This window comes from Pararge aegeria, chromosome 5, assembly GCF_905163445.1.
Source record: "Pararge aegeria chromosome 5, ilParAegt1.1, whole genome shotgun sequence".
Taxonomy (NCBI): Eukaryota; Metazoa; Arthropoda; class Insecta; order Lepidoptera; family Nymphalidae; genus Pararge; species Pararge aegeria.
The window spans coordinates 4,739,641-4,761,120 of NC_053184.1; the positions used below are offsets into that span (position 1 = coordinate 4,739,641).

At 33.9% G+C, this 21,480-nt stretch overlaps 3 protein-coding genes across 4 annotated transcripts; 1 reads left to right on the top strand and 2 right to left on the bottom strand.

Moving 5' to 3' along the window:
• Positions 1-77: 77 nt before the first annotated feature.
• Positions 78-11,121, bottom strand: LOC120624166 (programmed cell death protein 6). 2 transcript variants are annotated; one of them, XM_039890541.1, is made up of 6 exons: positions 10,990-11,121; positions 10,513-10,581; positions 9,740-9,846; positions 7,228-7,496; positions 6,187-6,282; positions 78-1,876 (listed from the first exon to the last, which is right to left on the bottom strand). In XM_039890541.1, the coding sequence occupies exons 2-6, from the start codon at positions 10,566-10,568 to the stop codon at positions 1,865-1,867; spliced, it is 540 nt and encodes a 179-aa protein (XP_039746475.1). In that variant the 5' UTR covers positions 10,569-10,581; positions 10,990-11,121; the 3' UTR covers positions 78-1,864. The 2 variants fall into 2 exon arrangements, with proteins under 2 accessions (XP_039746475.1, XP_039746476.1); XM_039890542.1 differs by lacking the exon at positions 78-1,876 and having other exon boundaries at positions 5,898-6,282.
• A 1,292-nt stretch (positions 11,122-12,413) lies between these two features.
• LOC120624061 lies at positions 12,414-14,603 on the top strand. The gene is made up of 2 exons (XM_039890391.1): positions 12,414-12,639; positions 12,948-14,603. The coding sequence occupies exons 1-2, from the start codon at positions 12,555-12,557 to the stop codon at positions 14,237-14,239; spliced, it is 1,377 nt and encodes a 458-aa protein (XP_039746325.1). The 5' UTR covers positions 12,414-12,554; the 3' UTR covers positions 14,240-14,603.
• Positions 14,604-16,501: 1,898 nt separating this feature from the next.
• Positions 16,502-19,360, bottom strand: LOC120624118 (60S ribosomal protein L27a). The gene is made up of 5 exons (XM_039890474.1): positions 19,237-19,360; positions 18,995-19,058; positions 18,765-18,862; positions 17,487-17,639; positions 16,502-16,656 (listed from the first exon to the last, which is right to left on the bottom strand). Exons 1-5 carry the CDS (start codon positions 19,237-19,239, stop codon positions 16,528-16,530), a joined length of 447 nt encoding a protein of 148 aa, XP_039746408.1. The 5' UTR covers positions 19,240-19,360; the 3' UTR covers positions 16,502-16,527.
• Between the last annotated feature and the right edge of the window lie 2,120 nt (positions 19,361-21,480).

Here is a 21,480-nt window from a genome sequence, read left to right on the forward strand (position 1 = left end):
AGCGCTCAGGCAGCGATTGCCAGAGAGTCGCAGGTTCACATCCTGTCGGTTCCGAAAAACTTTTATATGCATTTTAAATTTATAAAATTAATAATTCCTCCAAAACACTAATAAAAATTATGAAATTATGACAAATTAAGCATAGACTTCCGCAAAGTGATACACGCTTGCAACCATGATAAAATTATACTTAAGTTACAACTATGTTTTATGAATTCATATTTACATTGGGTTTAGTTGGCATATTCTTTCTTAACGTTTAGCATATCGTATCTTTTATTTAATTGTTTAAGTTTGAATGCTCAAACGCGCTTAATTTTACACTATGACTGATAAGAAAAAAGAATTGTGTTATCTGACACTGAGTTAAGAACGTACAGAAACCGTGTTTTCGCTGTTTATGGACACCTGCAATAATGGCTGAATGAGGGTTCTGTATGTTCTTAATTCTGCGTCAGATAACTCAATTATTTTTTCTTATCAGTCATAGTGTTGAATTAAGCGCGTTTGACAACTGTTAATGGAATGAAGTGACAAATCGCCGGTTCAAGTAACACTACTAAAGTGGAGTGGTTTTGGATGCTTCCGTATCGTAGTCGTGTACACGGTTTCTGTACGTTCTTAACTCTGTGTTATCTAACGCCTGGTGTATGAAGGTTATTTCTATGTCATGTTATCTGTAGGAAAATAGGACCATGTTTTCAGTTTTAGTTTCCAACGTATTTAAAGATTCATATAATCATTAAAGAGAATGATATTTTTATAAGATTATACGACAAACAAAACTAGCAGAAACCAAACAGTGTTTTGATGGTATAAACCTCTTAAAAAAAACTAATATTTTATATATGTGTAATATTTCTCGTGGTCTCTTGTCTTATTTCTCCGTAGCCATTGTATTAATTAATTTAAATTAAACATACAAACAAAGTATAATATTAGTAGATAGAGGTAGATATACTGAGCTCGCTAACCCAATGTAAATAACGTTATAAACTAAAATGAGAACATGAGAAGAACTAGAGAAGGAAATATTTTTTAACAATTAAATGCATGCTGATGACGTCATCTCGTTGAAGATTCAGTACTCTTTGTATGAGATTTATACGTTTGTAATGGTAGACCTTTTTGAGTATCGCACCACATTGATGTAAAGTACAATAGATCTATTTACACTCGATTAAAAATTGACGTTCGTTTAGACCTCAACAGAAGGCGAAGAATGTAAATCCATTACTTGTACGTTATAGTACATCGAGACGAGGAAACGATTCTATGATTCATTATTTTAGTGTCCGATTTCTGGTATCTACAGGCGCATGGCGATGTCGATATCGATCACACATTACGTCAATCGCCGATTTACGTACTGCGTCGGACCAATCACAAAGTTTGAATAGATGTGGCTTACGGTGGTATGCATGCAAGACGCAAGCAGACAGACGCGTTAGTTTGACTAACGCTTTACTCATTTTTGGTTGCACTTCATATATGCACAAATGCACTGCCTACCCAAAAAATGATTTTCTTTAGAGGATTTTTGCCATTTTATGCAATTTTCCTGCTTTATGCATACCCTGGTAAGAAATCCATTGCACGCCACTGCCGACAATATTATTGTCAAAATTCTGCAAATTGATAAATAGATTGCCTGTTGTGTGCGAGGCGAATTGAAAAGTTAAAGTAATGGTTAAAATATTGTCTGTGTTCGGGCAGCCATACATTATTGTGCTTCGATACTTAAAAACCATCGACGCGAGATGTACGAAAAATTACGACCCTTGGGTAGAAAACTTGAGTTTGAAATATTTTTATCGTGAAATGGTCTTGAGGGCAAACCTTTACGATGCCTGCAGACCGATGGTTACGGCCAACACTGGACGGAAGAGAGAAATTCTCGGTTAGACACATAACACTTAGAGCCGCTCAAGATTCGCGCCGTGAACATCGAGATAGGAGAAAATCGTCCAGACTCGATTATTAACAGCGGGATTCTGAAGCCTTAATATTACTGGATATTAAGATACTCCCTCAATGAATTAAACATGTTTCTACAACATGAATAGTACTTTAAACATATATACAGAGTTAAATAATAAATACGCGAAAGCTCCGGAACTGTAGTTGTTTGTAAAGTATTCAATATTCAATGTACATGTTGACGTGATCAGTGGCGTGCACAGGATCCAGGTTACCCTGGTCCAAATTCCTGTATATACAAAATTTAAATGGCATAAAATGGCAAACGGCTGTTCCGTTTCCAGTTATATGAAAATGTTAAGGTATGCAGCGCTTTTGTGCATGAATGAAGTGCACGCCACTGGACGTGATGAAGACAAGACTCGTATTGCCCAAATCAGAGGCCGTAGATTGACAGCTTTGGTTTACTTAGTAACCTTTATTTTATCGCGCAGCAACGTTTATTAATTAGTTTTTATCATCGTAATATGTACCGTTCATAATTTAATTTAATATAAAAACTATTTAAAAAAGATTTTAAAGAAAAATGTTTCTTCAGTGAGAGAGCAACATTATATTTAATTCTACTTAAAAATAACGTATCTTATTTATAAAAAAAAAAATATAATCCCTTTTTCTGTATGTGCGTTATGAGTGTGGAAAAAAATATGCAAATGTAAATTTACAAATACACATGCAATATTTACGCTTATAAGTACTTATTTGATACAAAGTTTACACATTAGTCCGCGATTTGCGACATGGCTGAACAAGCTTAATCTAAAATTTTATATATATTGTGGCTACAAATAAAATTGAATGTTTTAATTTTTCATCACTAGTGAGTTAACTTAAGTTAACTTAAGATTAAAGGGACTGACGATTTAAGACGGTAGAAATAGTCACCAATTTTAACGTAATAAATAGATTTAACCAAATCTACTAATTATATTATACGGAAAACTTCGATCGATAAAATACTAGATTTGATAAAAATAAGTTTTCACTCACAAAGCCAATCAAGAAGCATATTTTTGTAAGTTTGCTTTTGAAAAAGCGAGTGTTCGAACAAGCGAATGTGTGAATAAGCGAAATGGCATAACTTTCAAAAAAACAATAAAAGTGACCGAAGGTCTGATGTTAGGTAGGTATTAGAGCAACATATTTGTAAAAATATTAAATCAAAAGAAGCAATTTTTTTTTTAAATACAAACGAATTCACCGCATTCTAAGTGTTTATAATGAGAACCCTATTGAAGATAAAACACTGACACGCTCATAGTAGGTACGCTTCGCGACGCGTACTAAATAAAGTGGCAGGAGTCACTTAATTTTACTCTTGCATGTGATGTTAGGGCTGAATCTGATTTCTTTCAGTAAAAACTACGGTTTACTCAAAAACTATTAGTGTTTTGGTTTCACAAATAAGTTTCAGAGACAGTAAATAATGTAGCGTTATTTAAGTTGTATATTTTAAATATCAAAAAAAAAAACTAGCGGACAATTTACAAATTGTGCTAAAGCATAATTTTGTATGGGATTCGAAGGCAGCGAATATAATAAGCATTGTTTCGAATAATATCATCGCTTTCTAATGTGGCCGAATACTAAAATACTAAAACTATTTGTTAATGATATTTTTTTAGATCAACGATTAGACCTCGATCCTTCATTACACCGGAATATCAAATTTTGGGTGTTTGAGCAACTATAATTTTACGAATTTAAACTTCGATTGATAATTTACTACGTACGTAGTCCCATACAAAATATCAATGAAACTGTGTTCCGAGTTATTATTTAAACTTAAATGTCTTTTGTGCTTCAAAATATTTAACTTATTAAGTTCTGGAAAAAAAAAAATTCCGTTACAGTCTTTTCAACCATTGTCATAAAATCAAATTAAAGAAATTCGGTTGCCAATTCGTAAGTGAGAACTTATTTCACGGACTGACGGGACATCTAATATATTTTTGATCGAAGGGTCAAAGTCAAGAGGTGGCCAAGAAATGTTCAACGACAGTGGGCCCTACAAATAAACGTGGAATAACATTGTACTTTTGGTACCGCATTACAGGTGAATTACGCATATACGCTGAATTTGAAGTGTAAGAAAACACTAAATAACTGATAAGGCGATATATCAAGTATTTACCCTGCTGTTTTGCCACAGTTTCTTTCTTACAATAGTTGCCTGTAAGAGATTGCTTGCTGCGATAAGGCCGCCTTTGCATGCCTTAATTCTTAATTTTTGGTACTTTGTGCTATCTGTATTCTTTTATGTTTTAATATGTTTTTATTTTCCTTCTTTACTTGTAAGACCCATTGAGTTACAAGTTACAGCTGTCAACGATCACGAAGAGTGGTGTCCAGCAGAAACCGATCTTTAATCTAAGACTAAAACTATGACGCCGAGATTATAATATGACAGATCCTACAATTTTAATTGCGAACCCATTGCTTACTATATAATATACATATATATTTAGATCCATCGTTTTCATTTCATAGATCTCAATAAAGACCAGTTGGCTGAACGAAGCACCGAATATTATACAAAAGCATATTTTTCACAAGCAACATTTAATTTTGTTATAATTTTAAAACGTTTAGTGATACATCAATTACATTATTGTTATTGGAAACAGACGCCGCTCGAATTTGTTTCAATAAATAACATAATGGATCGTTAAGGCGATTATGTAAGGTAGTTAATGGATCGTTAAAGAACAACAATTATGGACATATTCGTATAGTGTTAAAATGTGTATTCAATGTAAAAATAAAAGTTGTTTAGAAAAAAACTTATGCAATTTTTGAACCGAAATATATCGCATTCCAACAAAAATAATTAAAACTTGTTATTACCAAGACTTGACAAAGTCATCATCTTAAATAACGATCCCAATGTTAAACAATCGAATTAGCCATTTTGAAAACTGAAATCTTTGTTCGATGGCTCGGCTGAAATTCAAGGCTTATGTTACGTGACATAAAACACAATTTCCTATATTTTTGTGCCAGCAGTAGTACCACGAGTGGAACACTCGATGCCTGCATCACACACTTCAAACAACACTCTATGTTACATTAAATAAGGCTCACATTTCAATGCCTTACTTTGAGAGTCTATTGTACAGAGAGAGAGTTGATATGGTATACAAGGGCCATTGAAGATGTTCAATGAATATGATTTCTTACACAATCGCCCGTCATATAATAGTGGAAACACACTTATTACAACAATTATAATAACATCAAAGATTAGGGACACATTAGGGACACCCTACACAACGCGTGTTCGCGAGTCTATTAAAATTTTAGTATGTTATGAATTATAATATTATAAATCTTATCGATTCGTTAATTTAGCAACATGTGTACTAACAACCGACGTGTTGTAGTTTGTATCATATTATGCAACTACGGTTAAATTTGACTCAGAACACGTGACGTCGCGTGTTGTAGGGTGGGGTGTTGTCAAAGTACTCCCAGCTTAATTAGTACATCAATAATTTTGTATTAATAAGATATAATTATATTAAAAGATGTAAAATCGATGACAATCAAGACAATGTAGAAACGAATAATAATAAATTTAATTTTAGTACTGTATCCATAAAGATAATTGGAATCTAAATATCAACTGTATAATCGATTAATTACTTTCTAGGCATACATTTACCTTTCATTAATAAACTCATATAACCTAACTTGTCTATGATTTTTGCCATAAGGTGAAAAATAAAAACTGTGATAATGCAAACACAAAATATGTTTGTATTATCATAGTTTCCATTTCTGATATGGATTGCAGGTTATTAAAAAAGAAAAATATTTTTTTTTCATCTGTTCTTTGTGTTGAAACATTACGCACCGCCGAATCGTTTTCCTAACTTTAGATAGCGCCTAACATAGTCATCATCTAAAAGTCGGTGTTTTTTTTTACAGACATCGCCTTAATTGATTGACAATCGTAGGTTTTGTGAAAGCGGGCATTATTCCAGCAGGCTATTGATGACATAAAGAAGTTCACTTCACATAACACAAATTCAAAAAAATTAAAAAGTATTTTCTGTGATATTAAAATAGTTAAAGTTTGCCAATTTAGATCAACAGAACCTGAGCATGGATACAGTACAAAAATTAGAATCTATACGGATATATCCTGAAATTCCGAGGCCATTTTTTTGTTCCAAATATAAAAAAAAACCTTGCCATTTATACCTTCAATCCAAACACCATTTTGAGGAATTGCTCGTAGTGTATCGTTATAACGCCATCCTGGTCGGTGTCATACTGACGGAATGAGAACGTTAAAGTCTGCGAAACAAGAAGATATAGATAAGAAAATTAAAAAAAAATGAGAATTATGGAAATTAAGCTTAATTTGCTATACTTTTCGAAAAGCAGGAGAATCTGTATGGTGAAATTTATAATTTCTCTAATCCTTATACTCCACACCAAACAGATCTTCGGCAATGTACCCTCTACGCACGTTTCGCTCCTTCGTTTTATTAAGAACAAACTAACAAAGAAGTAAGAATCTTAACTATTATTCATAGTAAAGTCAACATCTCCTGAGGATGAGAATTCATCAACGCAAGTTGAGTTACTCTTGTTAAGAGCTTACTGCCAATCATTGTACACATGCAGTCTGTGGACGTATTGTACGCAGCGAGCCTACGGGGTCACCGTGTCCAGTATAACAATGTGCTGAGGACGGTGTTGAAGAAGCCTCGACGCTGCAGGCATCGTCATCATATCAACCCATTTCCAACAGCTACCGGGCACGCCGCCACAATGAGAAGGGGTTAAGGCCGTAGACCACCACGTCTGCCCATTGGTGGACTCCACACACCTTGAGAACATTATGGAGAACTCTCAGGCATGCAGGTTTCCTCACGATATTTTCCTTCACCGTTGAAGCAAGCAAAAGTTATAGGTGATTGCTGGGATTCGAACTCGGCCCCCTTCAGAAGTCGAGCTCTTATCCACTGAGCCGGGAAGGCGAAATATATTCAAGAGTACCCAAGACGACGCGATTAAATATATTGGGCATGTCATTAATCGAAAAAGTACGTTACTTGGTAAATAACAAATATTGGCTAGGAGCGGGCGCCATTTTTCGGAAGTCTAAGATTTTAAATGCACAATTAATTTACTTTAATCATAATGGCTGGCGAAAGATGCGGCACGTACATGTAAAAAGGTTTGCCACCCCTGCACTAGGCTATCACCGTTTCTCCCTATACCTACAATACTTACGTGTAAAGTGATACAGCATTGGATGAAGTCATCAAAGAGAATGGTTCCCCGGCCGAATCTGTCAAACTTTTGCACCATCATGCTAACTACCTCATCGGACAATCTGTACCCGAAGGCGGTTAGAGCAGCCTTTAGTTCCACTTTATCTATGTTTCCGGAGTTGTCGCGATCGAACGATCGGAAACAATTTTGCCAGTCGCTCACATATTTCCAAAGTGCCCCGAAGTCTTCAAATGATATGACACCTCTGTTTTGCTTGTCGAACATACCTGCAAAGCCAATTTTATTACATGATTTGCCATCATAATCTATAGAGTATAACAATCATCGGCTTGACGGCCGAAAGGCGCAGTGGGCAGCGACCCTGCTTTCTGAGTCCAAAGCCGTGGGTTCGATTCCCACAACTGGAAAATGTTTGTGGGATCAACATGAATGTTTTTCAGTGTCTGGGTGTTTATATGTATATTATAAGTATTAATGTATATTATTCATTAAAATATTCATCAGTTATCTTAGTTCCCATAACACAAGCTACGCTTACTTTGGGACTAGATGGCGGTGTGTGTATTCGTCCCACTACAGGGCACCGGTCTCCTCCCACAATGAGAAGGGGGTTAAGGCTGTCCTAGGGTAGTCCACCACACTGGCCCGGTGCGGATTGGTGGACTTCACACACCTTTGAGAACATTATGGAGAACTCTCAGGTATGTAGGTTTCCTCACGATGTTTTCCTTCACAGTTGAAGCAAGTGATATTTTAATTGCTTAATATGCACATATCTTAGAAAAGTTAGAGGTGCGTGCCGGGGGTCGAACTTGCTCCCCCGAAAGTGAAATCGAAGTCCTACCCACTGGGCTATCACCGCTTAATAATATACAACTATAATTTTTTCTGTACAACAATCAAACATTTACAACTGTATGTATTAAAATAAAAATGATTTTCAAAAAACCTATGTGTACAAAGTGGGTTGAAGATTTTGGCTTACCCTGTTGTCCACATTTTTTTCAAAAACGATGCAACGATCCAACAAAAAATGTATAAGACAATTCAAATTCAAAATATTTTTATCCATTTACGCCTATCACAGGCACTTATACTATGAAGAGCGTGAGTTTCCAAAATATAAGCTATCAAAGTGGTGCTTGTGGTGTGGTGTGCTTGAGGTGAATAATTAATTGTTTGGGAATTTCCGTATCTTAAATCAAACACACTCTTAGAAACCACTATTTTTGATTTTTGTTCATTTCTTGTTGCCATTACTATAAAACAATATTTCAGAGCCAATTTTTACACTAATCAAGCACCAGTAAAACTATATATCTGGTATCATAGCAAATATAACTTTATTATATTTGTTTGAATGCCTATTGAATAGTACAGATATTAAGATTGGCCACAATTTCAAGAAAAATCAAAATGGTGGGCAGATGGTAAGCCGGGATTTATACTTAAAAAAAATCTCTGAAAAAAACCTGTATATGTGTTTACTTTGTATAAAATGTGTGTATAAAACAAAGAAACAAAGAAACCTACTTAATCTCTACATAAGTATGAATCAATGCACAGCCACTACAGTAGGAATTCTTCTACAGTAGATTTTTTTTTAACTGAAGGGCTTAGAACATAATATAAATAAATAATTAATTGGTATGTTTTTTTTTAAATCCGTATTTGGATTAAGTTGCAAGGTACAGCTAGTATTTTTATTATTTTGGAAAATAATTAAAAATTCCCATCACTATTATGTTTATAACATTTTTCACTGTATACTTCATAATGTGTTACTTTGAAGTAAATAATTACTTCAAAGTAACGTACGTAAAAGTTTCATACGGATGTGTTATCGTACAGAGCATTCCAAGACAAAGTGCAATACAAACCAAGTAAAAATGATACCTTGTTGTGGTCAGTCAACTTTAACTATATAATGATAATAACCTTCAATAATATTGCGTCATGACTCATATCATATTGACTAATAGCTCAGATATAAAGAAGTTAATCATGCTATTGTTCATTGATTTGTACATATTGCAACAGGGACAGTAAAATAATTACTCTAGTGTTAAGCACTAATATGTAGGCCTGAACCCTAAGTATAAAATTGGTAGTCTATCAGTCATGTATCTAAATTCTAAGCATTGTAATGTCAGAGTAAAACAAATAATTAAAAGTATTAAAAAAGCTATGGCGAAACTAATTACCATACATTTCAATATCACACCATACACCACACCTATAGCTTTGTTTTAAGACAATATAAGCACCGAATCTGTTTATGCATTAATAAACTTATCTAACTTATACTTAACCAATGCTCTTGACATTGTTTAATGTATATATTTTTTTATAATTAAAATTATGGAAATTCTTACTTTCAAGTTTTGAAAATTCATTCAAGTTTCAGATGTGCTCAGTCTGTCTAATTACTGACTTGGTTTGCAAAGTCCAGATATCATTAATGCATGGAGTACTGATATAGTATAAAATAGTTAAAAATAAAAATTACCAATCATTAGTCTAACAGTTTCAGGATTAAATGGATTCCACGTTCCATTAGACAGTGCAAGCTGCAGCTCATCGGCAGATATGTAGCCACTTCTGTCTTTGTCTACTCTGTAAATGAAAATATCACATTAGCTACCTTTAATTTATTGGACATAAATCTTTAAGATGACTTAAATGAAATGAGAAGTGAAACATGTGGTAGCTTGCTCTCAAAAAGAACTACAGTTCAGCAGTTAACTAATGTTTGTAGCTATGACTATTAGATGATGGTATATTGCAAAGGAAAAATGTATATAATTTATATGCCACATACACATTATATGCATCAATAATTCCTTTAATATAACAAGTTGGGTTGGGTAGATATATTTCAATTAAGAAAGTTTTCACCTCACAGAGAGAGAGACAGAGAGAGAGAGACATCAGATAACTTTTTGCCACAGGTAAGAAATATTGATAAAATTAGGTTTTCCACAGATAATACTTGATTTATGTTAAATGATCTTTGACTTACAAGATGGCAATTTAACCATACAGTATTTAGATAGGTACACTTCAGGGCTTCTATGGAAAAAAAAAAGTAGAACTAGTATTTCAATGAACAGTAAAAGTTAAGATATGTGCATTGTAAATCAATAGAAGGCAGCAGGAGATTTAAATTGTGCTCCACAACTTATGCAGTGAAAGCAGGGAGGGAGGCACCTCCCATGTCCCCCTGGTATCTCTTTATTAAGGCTTCACTTTTCTAAACCCAACCAAAATTAACAAACGTACCTCCGGAATATATCCCATAAAAATTCTCGACTGGGCATTGGCGATTGGAAAGTCATGTTTTCCTTCAATCTGAAAAAACAGAGGTAAAATGTGAAAAATTTACACATAAAAATATTACAATATTATTTACATGTGAAAATAGTTGTTAGTTTCCTGACTCCCATAAGAAACGTCCCAAATGTTCTATCCCCTCTCTCCTATTATAGAGATGATGATGATGATGAAACAGAAATGTTGAAGTTATTGGCTGACTCATTAAAGGAAATATGGTGAAATTGAACACACATTATTAATGACTTAAGAAGTAGATTATTAAGGAGCTTTGAAATTTACTTAAATAGGAATAATATAGGAATAATGAAAAATTTTGGAACAGCTTTCCAAAAAAAAACTCCTGTGGTAAGCTTTCTGATAATTTATGGAGGAACTTTTGATCATCATCAGTTCATGACTGAGGACTATTGCTGTTAAACTTACATGATTAATTAGCAGACAGGATTTTTCAGATTTATGGAAAACAATGAAGATATTAAAAATACTAGTACTTAACTACGATAGAATATTGCAAAATTGAAATTACAAAAACACAAATGACAAACGTTCAAATGTCACACGACCAGCGAGAAACCACACAGATAAACGCACAGATTAATACAATACTACCACTGGGTACTACCCATTGAGCTATATGTGTTTAGAGCCAATGGTTGTTTAACATTAATTATATTTAAGACCCGCACAACTTCGTCTGCACCGAATCGGTTATTAGAGGTTTTAATATCTTTAAAAAAACCTAGAAATGAATTGTAGCGCTACCTACCAGGTTCAGTTTTAATTTCAAACTAATGGCCCGCTGCATTTTTCTTGCCTCTTGCGTTTCTATACCCGTCGCAACTTCTAAGCGATAGGTTCAATTTGAATAATTTAAAAAGGAATTTTCAGGTATATATTTAAAATTAATATTTATAAAACTATTTATTTGGATAAGGATCAATATCATGATAATAATGTCAACATCTTATGATTATACCCGTTATATTTCAGCCAATTTACAGAAAACCATAGTAAAATATACACTGAAACCATCCATCCATACTTACATCCATCCTCACAAAATTTCGCATTTATAATATCTGTAGATGGTATGCATGCATTCGATTGTTGTATGCCTTATGCCTTGCGACTTACAAATATCTGTGAAGAGTTATTTCCTTTATCTTTGACAATATTTACCAGATCTTCATTAAAATTAGACAATATATGCTTGTTAGTATACACTTTCAAATAAAAAAATAATTATTAAAGGGTTCAAATTTAAAGGAGCTATGAAGTAAAGTTGATAAAAATTTTCATCCCGTTTCCCGGAGAAAACTCATTGTTTATCGGGATAAAAAGTATCCTATATGTTGACCCGGAATATCAGCTACCACTATACCAAATTTTATTTAAATCCGTTCTGTAGTTTTCACATGATGCCCGGACAGACAGACAGACATACAGACAGAAAAAAATTAAATAAAAATCTGTTTGGGAGTCAGTGTTGATTATAAAGCATCCCCCGATCAAAATTTTCAAAATATATAAAATGTACAGAAATCTTCCAGTTATAGTTTTATTATAAGGTATAGATTAATATTTCAACAAGTTATTGCTCCCACAAAAACACTAACGTAGTGTTTGTATACTCATTGCTTATATGCACTCAATTTGCTTACTGCGGGCCTAAAAATAAGGCCTGCCTGGGTAAGACAAAATAATATGGAATTTAATTTCTAATACTTAATATACATGTTATTTTTAATTTAAAATAAGCATGCGAAATATGAGCTGCCAAAAAATAAACTTCTATCATTTGATTTACTGAAATCTAATATTCATATCTTTTTATTCATTTTGGAGCGACATAACAGTAGTAGTAATGGAGTAGGTTACATGAAACCAATTCATTTGTTTTAATTAAAATAAAATTTAAAAAGCTGTACGGCAATGTAGCACTGTCATTCATTGGTTTAAAAAAAATAAAACTATCCCTTGATTTTAAAATGGCGGATGTCTCAAGTGAGGACCGAAAAGTAAAGTTAACGAAAAATGGCAAAGTTGTGAAAAGACGTACACGAAACCCAGAAGGTAATTTTAAGGTCTTACATTCAGAAATTGCGGACTCTAATATTATATATAAATCAATTGCTGTCCTTCAATATCTACTAATAAATGTCTTTACCATTGAAACAATTTTGACTCTTACTACTTTTTGATACGCAAGTGAAATTACTTCAGTTGTACAGATTGTTTTGAACATTGTTTATATAATGTTTTAAAATACTTTAAGAGTTTTCTATCAAATTGTGATAAACATAACATATAAATAAACTTAGTACCTACATCGTGATCTCGATTTAAAGTTTGAAAACATACTTTATTATATTCTTTTTTAGAATGGCACAAACAAAAACAAAAGCGGCTCCGAATAGCTGGACTAGAATATATAAACGCAAATGGAAAAATTGTTCCTCCAAAACATCCAGGGCCGGACTGCAACTGCCGCCGAAACTGTTTTCAAAAAGTACCTGAAGATGTGCGAATGAAAACATTCCAAGGTTTCTATTCTATGAAAACACATGACGAACAGAATGCCTATCTGTTCGGTCTCATGAGGCAAGTAGACGTAAAGAGAAAAAGAGTTAAATCTAGCAGCCGCCGAACTTGCACCTTTGAGTACTTTATAAGAGTCAAAGGAAGAGAGACCCAAGTGTGTCAGACTGCCTTCAAAAATATTCATGCTATAACAGAGCGAAAAGTGAGAGTATTGTGCAAAAAAATGGATGATGGAGTCATGTTTCCAAGTGATAACAGAGGTAAAAACAGTCACAGGAGATCTGGAGAGGTACGACTTCCAAATGGTGTTATAGACCAAATCAAAAACCATATCTACTCCATTGTTCACACACATAGACTGAAAGACTTTATTCGTTTGGACAAAATTGCTGGTCTAGAAATAAATATTTCAAAAATGTGGAAGGACTATATAAAAACGTATGACCCGGACAACATAACAGCCACAATGCCAAAATCTAAACGCTGTACAGATATAGCACTACAAACTGAACCACAACCTCAGTTACAAAATCCACCCCTACAGGAGACCTTTGCTCCTATTGCATACCCTGGCAGTGGACATCTAGTGAACATAGCAGAGAACTATTTTGAAAACCAATATCAAACAGCGCTAGCAACTACAACTAATTCTACAAATTTTTATCCCACACAAAATGGAGCTCAGGGTATGGGCATTATACTACAGTCAACTGTGACTAGAACAACCCAACCAACAGCCTTCATATTGCTGCAGACCAAGGCAGAACCCCATCACACTGATTCCCTGGCTATTGCGTCTGCTCCATATAATCACAGTCCTGAATTGGAAGAGGATGAGAAAGATCCTAAGAAAATGAAGAAAGAAAGAAAAAAAGGCCCACTTGTCAAACAATGGAGGTATACTAATATATTTCATGATGAGATCAATGGTGCTGCTTTAGCTGCAATCAAAACAAGACTTGGCATGTACTATGCAGAAAGTGACGCTGCAAGGAAAAAGGCCAAGCAGGCTCGGCCGCAAGAATCTGTAGAAAACTTGCCCAATGAACCACAAATACGAACAGAACTGGCACCAATTAGACCTCCACATCAACCTATAAGACCTACACATACTGTAACTATTTATACATAATATTCCATATATCATGTAAGTTTCATTTATGGACTGATTTGTTAACTAATTCCTCGAATCAAATGAGAAGTAAGATTAGATGAACATTTTATGTAATCATTATTTTATATGATAGTATAGTACCTATTTGCTTATTTTGAAGCTAATAAGAAGTATTATTTTACCCATGCTTCAAATCAAAAAAGATGTATGCAAGATCTGTGGAAATACTGTTGAAGTGATATGCCATTTGTAGCATTTAATGTGATTTTTCATATTCAGTTAATTTTATTTAGTCATTATTCTTTAAGCTTTCATAGAAAAATCATTATTAGGAAAGATACAATATCAAATAATTACAACAAATTGTGGCAGTTTTTTTCTTTATTATTTTAGTTATTATAGGTTATTGTATTTTTCTTATTATCTAAAATTATTTAACATTATATTTCACAAAAAATTTGCTATTTATGCCTTTTGTTTTACTTGCACCTTTTATTAACGAATTGATGATCCTGACCGCCGCATTGCCTTTGGAACATGTTAAGCCATCAATGCAATTGCAATCTATACTTATAATAAAACTGTAACTGGAAGATTTCTGTACATTTCATATATTTTGTAAATTTTGACCGGGGGATGCTTTATAATCGATACAGAGTCCAAAACCGATTTTTATTTAATTTTTGTCTGTCTGTCTGCCTGTCCGGGCATCACGTGAAAACTACTGAACGGATATAAATAAAATTTGGTATAGTGGTAGTTGATAAACAATAAGTTTCCTGTAAAGGAAATGGGATGAAAATTTTTATCAATTTTACTTCATAGCTCCGTTAAATTTGAATTGATTTGAATAATTCTTTTTTTATTTGAAAGTGTTTACTATCAAGCATGTATGGTTTTTATTTTTATAAGGATGTGATAAACATTGTCGGAGGTAAATAACATAACTCTTCACAAATAACTGTTAGGCAAGGCATATGGGACAACGATCGAATGCATGCGTACCATCCTACTAATATTATAAATGCGAAAGTTTGTGAGGATGGATGTATGTATCAACTAAAATACCACGTAAAATATTAGTAGGTACATAGCTAGCCACGATGATTGTTGTTACCATCATATATTCTAGCTTCTCGTTTGACTCATACGCGGACGAAGTCGCGGGGGTCAATCGAGTTAGTTACCTAGTTAATTCGAGAGGGGGTAGTTGTCAAAAAAGTGGTTGATCAATGAATGACCTACTGATAAAAAAAGAAGATATTATCTTAAAAATAATATGTGAAAAATATAGCAAATATTTTGGCGACCTCCGTGACGCATCGGTGAATGCTGTTTTTATAAGCGTAGGTGGGAAGAAGCAATTTGTGAACAAATAATTTCTGAATCTTCTCTGCAATGGCAGGAGAGACAATATCCCCTGACATGGAATAAAATTAACGTGTCAATCAGAAAAATGTCTTCTGCTATATGCTATATAGCTGCTAATGTGTCTATGCTAGGCGTGCTGGCCTGGTATGGTAGAAGGCTTTGGCCATGGCTGCCGACAAAGACGTCGCCCAAGCGAACAGTAGTAGTAGCGGAGCTATTTGTGACAGAGCTCGTCCGGGAAAGTACTACCGCCTTGCTTATTTCTGCCGTAAAGCTGCAATGCTGTTCCGACATGAAGCTGAAGACCTACGCCTCAGGTTGATGGACAAAGAGTGGCATGTTGCAGGCAGAATTCCTTGCATGCTACGATTAGTTTTGTCTTGTTTATAGGCGATGGTTTTCCACTTATCTTCCACGAAAATAAATTGTACTCTTGCTATGTGTTTATCTCGGTAACTACTTTTTTCTTTAGTGTACAATAAGTGTATTCATTCATTCATTCATGGAGGTAGGATTTCAGTCAAGGGCTTGTAATATATTATCTTAAAAATAATTTGAAAAGTTGTTCCAGCCAATCTCAGATAGTATCTGCTGAAATAAGTTTTTAACATTAATAAATCATCATGCAATCATTTTTAATGGAACAATTGTACGTTTCCCAAATTGAACGAGGCGGACGAGCCGGCAAAGCACTGGTTGTAACACAGTCACTTATCACTTATGGTGATAATAATCATCAAAGCCCATCCACCAACACTGAAAAATAGTTGTTACCAACAACCAACACTTTTGACGTAGTGGTTAAACAAAGAATTAAGCTAGTATTGTTTGCAGTTCCAGGTTCATTATTTTATAACAAGAGTAATTTTCTATACTACTAGATTTTTGGGAATAATTGAAAGAGAAGTATCAGTTTTTATGTAATTTTATTTAACCTATGCTGACAACACACAAACTCCACCAACTTCCTTGATCTTCTTTTCAGCAGTCTTGGAGAAGAACTTTGCTTTTACGATGACAGGCTGTTGAGGTAATTTTCCTTTGCCCAGCAATTTGTAGTAACCCTGAAAATAAATAAAACGTTTAAAGACCCAGTTCAATACTGAAAATTCTTTATAATTCACTGGCAGATAAATATAAAATTTCACCCAAATCGGTCCAGCTGTTGGTGACATGTACAGACAAATTATATGTTTAGATAGGCCTAATAGGCAAGTGTTTTCAGTAGACTACCAAAGGAGGCAGATGTTGTATGTTCTCAGCATTTTATTTCTTTATGCAGCAGCAAGAAGACAGCAATAAGTGTTCTAGACTGTCTTTATACCATGGGAAATGGTAAATGGTAATAAATGAATTCAAATGAGGTATAAAGAAATTTTCTTCATTTAGTATGTATGTCCCAAAGCTAAGATTTCAATTTTTTAAATGCACTAATTTCTGGAACTCCTATGCAGATAAGAATAATCTTTGTATTAATTGAATTGCACAATTCTAGAGAAAGATTTATTTAACAAAGTTTTGTGATAAACTTCTAAAACCTATGAAACAACTAGCTGGCCCCTGGTGGCCTATAATCCAAATATACATATGTTTCTTAGAACATGATACTGCTGCAATGCTGATGCAAAAACATATTAGAATTCTGCCCAGTATATTTCAATTAAGAACTCAAATACTAGTTGTAATAATGGCAGCACCCTCTTGATGCCCGTAAGATATATCCAACCTGATATGTGATTTGAACCTGCCATTTTACACACTGATAGACTAATCCATCCAACTTATACACTATATATAACAAAATGTATATAAAATAGAACTAGAATCAGAAGATCAATAAACATTAGGATATGAGTATTGACCATTTTAAAAATAAACAAAATTGATAACTTACAGCTTTAACAATGTTAATAACTGGCACCTTCCCGTCTGTGGCATTGGCGTATTTGAGTCTGGATTGCTCCGAGACCAGTGTCCACAGCTTGTCCAGGTTCAGAACGGGACAGAAGTCCTTATTTCTTCTTAAATGGTAGTTTCTCATACCCAACTGGAATTGAATTTAGTTTATTGTCATAAATTATACTCCAGAATTATTTAACAAGAATGGACAGCTTAATTATTAATTATTTATATTAGGATTTTGGACATCAGCAAGTTTTTTGTCTCATGCAGCCAATATTGCAGATAACTGCCAAATCAATCAACCATTTTGTACGCCAAATTGTATGTTCTACCTTATTGTGCTGTTGTATTTGTATCTCTGTAAATTTTCTCTGTGGTGTACAATAAAAGAGTATTCATTCATTCATTTTACCATATGGCAAGGTACAGATTGCTATAGGTTAGTAAGTTATCTTTGGAGTCTCAAACCATCAAACAAACCAGTAGGAGTGCAGGTTTCAGAAGTGTAATAAGTCCTAGTAGGCAAGATAAGATTTATAGACATTATTGTGTATTTGTTTTTTTTTCAAAAAACCATATACAAAATAACCTTACCTTTACCTACTAACTCATGTTGACTGCTAGCTAACATGGGAGATACAAGTTTAGCCTTATAATAAAGCTTCATAAAAGGGAATTTATTCCCACAACATTACATTGGCCATATATCTATGTTCTGTAAATGTTTGTAGCATTTTTTTATGGAAAGAAGGGTCCATTTTACTTTTTTGTTTTTGAGTATTGAAACACATAACACCCATATTTTTATTTATTGTTGTTATGTTATGTGTTTCAATACTCAAAAACAAAAAAGTAAAATGGACCCTTACTTCATTCCATAAAAACAACTGTTTCAACTGTGTTATAATACTAAGTTTTTTATTCAAAGAAATAAACCATACAATATAAATGTACCATAGTATAGGTATATAATAACTTCCACATTTTCCCTTCAATATCACCACATAGTGAAAATGATATCTACTTTTTAGTTAGCTATTATAACACTAATTTGTACATAAAATACTATCAGCTCTTTAAAATTCAAAATTAAATAATCAGGTTTTGATAGATTTCGTATATTTGATATTCTATTAATTTCCTGTATACAAATTATAGAATTAAATTCGTAAGTTAATGTCAGTTTATATCAGTAACTGGCATACGGGTATATAGCAAAAATTACTAAATTTTAACCTTTAAAACTAAACTAAACTAAACCATGCTTTACCTTGCCAAAGTATCCGGGATGGTATTTGTCCATGTTAATTCTATGGTGGTGTTCACCACCAGCGTTACCGCGACCTCCGGGATGCTTGCGGTGTTTACCTGAAAGATAACAAAGGTTCTCAGTTTTACTAATGAACTACATACTAGCCTATGTTACTAGACAAATTTACAATTTGACTGTAAGGTAATAAATGACTGGAAAATATACTACTACTACTATAATATTCTTACCGATGCGTCCATGACCGTGGCTTACGTGTCCCCTTAGCTTCCTGGTCTTCTTCTTGGAGGTGGCCTGAAGAATAACAGATAGGTTATCATTTTGTTGTTTCTTTCAACAATAATTAATTTCCGAAAATATTGTAATCGGCATCACACTAAGCACTAATTAAACACACATTGATTGTATTTATCACATTTTAGTAACGGATTCATGGAATAAAATAAGATAAAATACGATTACAAACACTGACCATATTTCCAGCTTTCAACAAAATTCAAAAAGAAAGACTCAAGTAAATGTCAATGTCAACTTTTTGTTAAGATCACAGACGATTCACCGTATTGACGCTTGTGCACTATGAAGTTAAGGTGGCCAATAGGAATTTTATCTTCTAATAACTTGACGCGTAAACTGATTGGTAGGACTGGAGAATTCAGCGTTGCATCTTTTATTAATTACGCGTCCCAAAAATTTGGGATAAAATGTTTTTTTTTTTTCAAATCGTATACTAATATATAAAGCTGAAGTTTCAATAAAATTATAAATCAGAACTGGTCAGACTATCTAGCTGTATTCACGGATGCGTCCAAGTTGTCTAACGATGGTTGTGTTGAGGCAGCTTGCTAGATTCCTTGATTCATTGATTTCCTCCTGAGGAGTTTATTGCAATCCTTGAAGCCATCCTTTTTGTAGAATCTCATAACATTAAGCAATCTAGTATATTGACTGACTCCTTAAGCTGTATTCAAGCGCTTCCGACAAACCTCTTCCGAAGCAAAGCTCTTATCTCCATCATCTTTCAGGTTAGGAAAGTCCTATGCTCTTGCCAGCAAAAAGTCCTGTCGTCACTTTGACCTGGATACCAGGTCACATGGGTATAAAAGGAAATGAGACTGGTGTGTGCGAAACTTGCCATTGAGATGGGTTCTTTAGTCAATTTAAAGAACTTCTCCCAAGATCTACGTTCTCTCGCAAATACTTACCATTTTAACGACCTCCCTGGCGGAACGGTGAGCGCTGTAAATTTAAGTAGGAGGTCCCGGGTTCGATTCCCGGGAGGGGTAATTTGGGAATTTATATTTTCTGGATTTTCTCTGGTCCGGTCGGATGGGAGGCTTTGGCCGGGGCTAGTTAACACCCTACCGACAAAGACGTGCCGCTAAGCGATTCAGTAGTGTTCCGGTTTGATGTCGCGTAGAAAATGATTAGGGGTTTGACTACCATACCCCCTAACAGATTAGCCCGCAACCATCTTAGGCTGCATCATAACTTACCACCAGGTGAGGTTGCATTTAAGGGTTGACTGGTAGTGGAATAATAAAAAAAAACCTTCCAGATTTCTAGAATGTGGTGTGGACTGAATCGAAGACTATTTTATTCATCAATTCAACAAGATATACCACGCAAACCATGGTTCTTTACGTTCCGTTATTTGCATCGTTGGGTGCCGTCCAGAATAAGACATCTGAGTAAAGAGAGAAGGATCACTCCGTGTGTTAATGTGGGCTTGACGAAGCATCGGTCGCTCATATTCTGTTTTCCTGCCCGAAACTCCTTCATAAGCTTTACGACGTCCTTACTGCAAATATTCCCCGTCAAATGAACGTCCAAAGCAAAATTAAGCTCTTTTGTTCAGTTTATTGTTGTTTATTGTTGTTATTAGGTACACAAAACAGGCAATAACTAAAAGTAGATCTAAATATAAGAAATAACAAGTTTTGTTCTAACCTACAACCCAAAGTATGTGTACCTACATAACTTGGAATTAAATTAAACAGAAAGTAAAGATAAAATTAAAGTTGAAACAAAGAAGGAACACTTAAAAAATAATATATATATATCAGTTATAGCACTAATTAAAGACCACAGTCTTTCAGATCAAACTCCATGACGAACGCCCTATTTCGAATACTAAGATGTATAAAAAGTATAGTGTCAATCTTCTTTGTTTGGATCTTGCAAGTATACGAGACATTGGCGAAACAACGTGCTAATTTGGCACACTTAAAAGCCAAAAAAAGAAGAACGCGAAGAAAGCTGAAGTTTGTTTGTTCGTTTGTATACTTGAAAGTGCTAATCTCAGGAACTTTTGAACCGATTTAAAAATTATTACAGTGTTGAATAGCCCATTTATAAAGGAATGCTGTAGGCTATTTAAAAAAAAAAACTAGAGATCTTTATAAAAAATGCAATAACGTAAACCAAAGTAGCAAAATTTTGCTTAACTTGGCGTGCGCTAAGAAAACTATTGGTGTTATAAAAATTAACTACTACATGATTAAAGTAGTTGTCTATTATTACGTACAAATAGTCCACAAGGACATATTATATCTAAGTAACATAGTTTACTAGCAAAAGCACTAGCTTGTAAGTTCGATAGTGAAAAAAATTGGGTTACATTTAATTTTTTTTTCATATTTACCCATCGCAATATCAATTATTCTTATTCAAATAAATAGTTTTATCATTAATTGCATTTATTTAGCAGTAAAAT

Coding starts and splice junctions, on each gene's coding strand:
- LOC120624166 (XM_039890541.1), bottom strand. CDS start 10,568: ATGACTTTCCAATCGCCAATGCCCAGTCGAGAATTTTTATGGGATATA. Junction 9,847..10,512: donor TTATGGGATATATTCCGGAG/GTACGTTTGTTA, acceptor TTTCATTTACAG/AGTAGACAAAGACAGAAGTG. Junction 6,283..7,227: donor AATGCTGTATCACTTTACAC/GTAAGTATTGTA, acceptor CTTGTTTCGCAG/ACTTTAACGTTCTCATTCCG.
- LOC120624118 (XM_039890474.1), bottom strand. Junction 18,863..18,994: donor CCACGGTCATGGACGCATCG/GTAAGAATATTA, acceptor GTTATCTTTCAG/GTAAACACCGCAAGCATCCC. Junction 17,640..18,764: donor ATCCCGGATACTTTGGCAAG/GTAAAGCATGGT, acceptor ATTCAATTCCAG/TTGGGTATGAGAAACTACCA.
- LOC120624061 (XM_039890391.1), top strand. CDS start 12,555: ATGGCGGATGTCTCAAGTGAGGACCGAAAAGTAAAGTTAACGAAAAAT. Junction 12,640..12,947: donor ACGTACACGAAACCCAGAAG/GTAATTTTAAGG, acceptor ATTCTTTTTTAG/AATGGCACAAACAAAAACAA.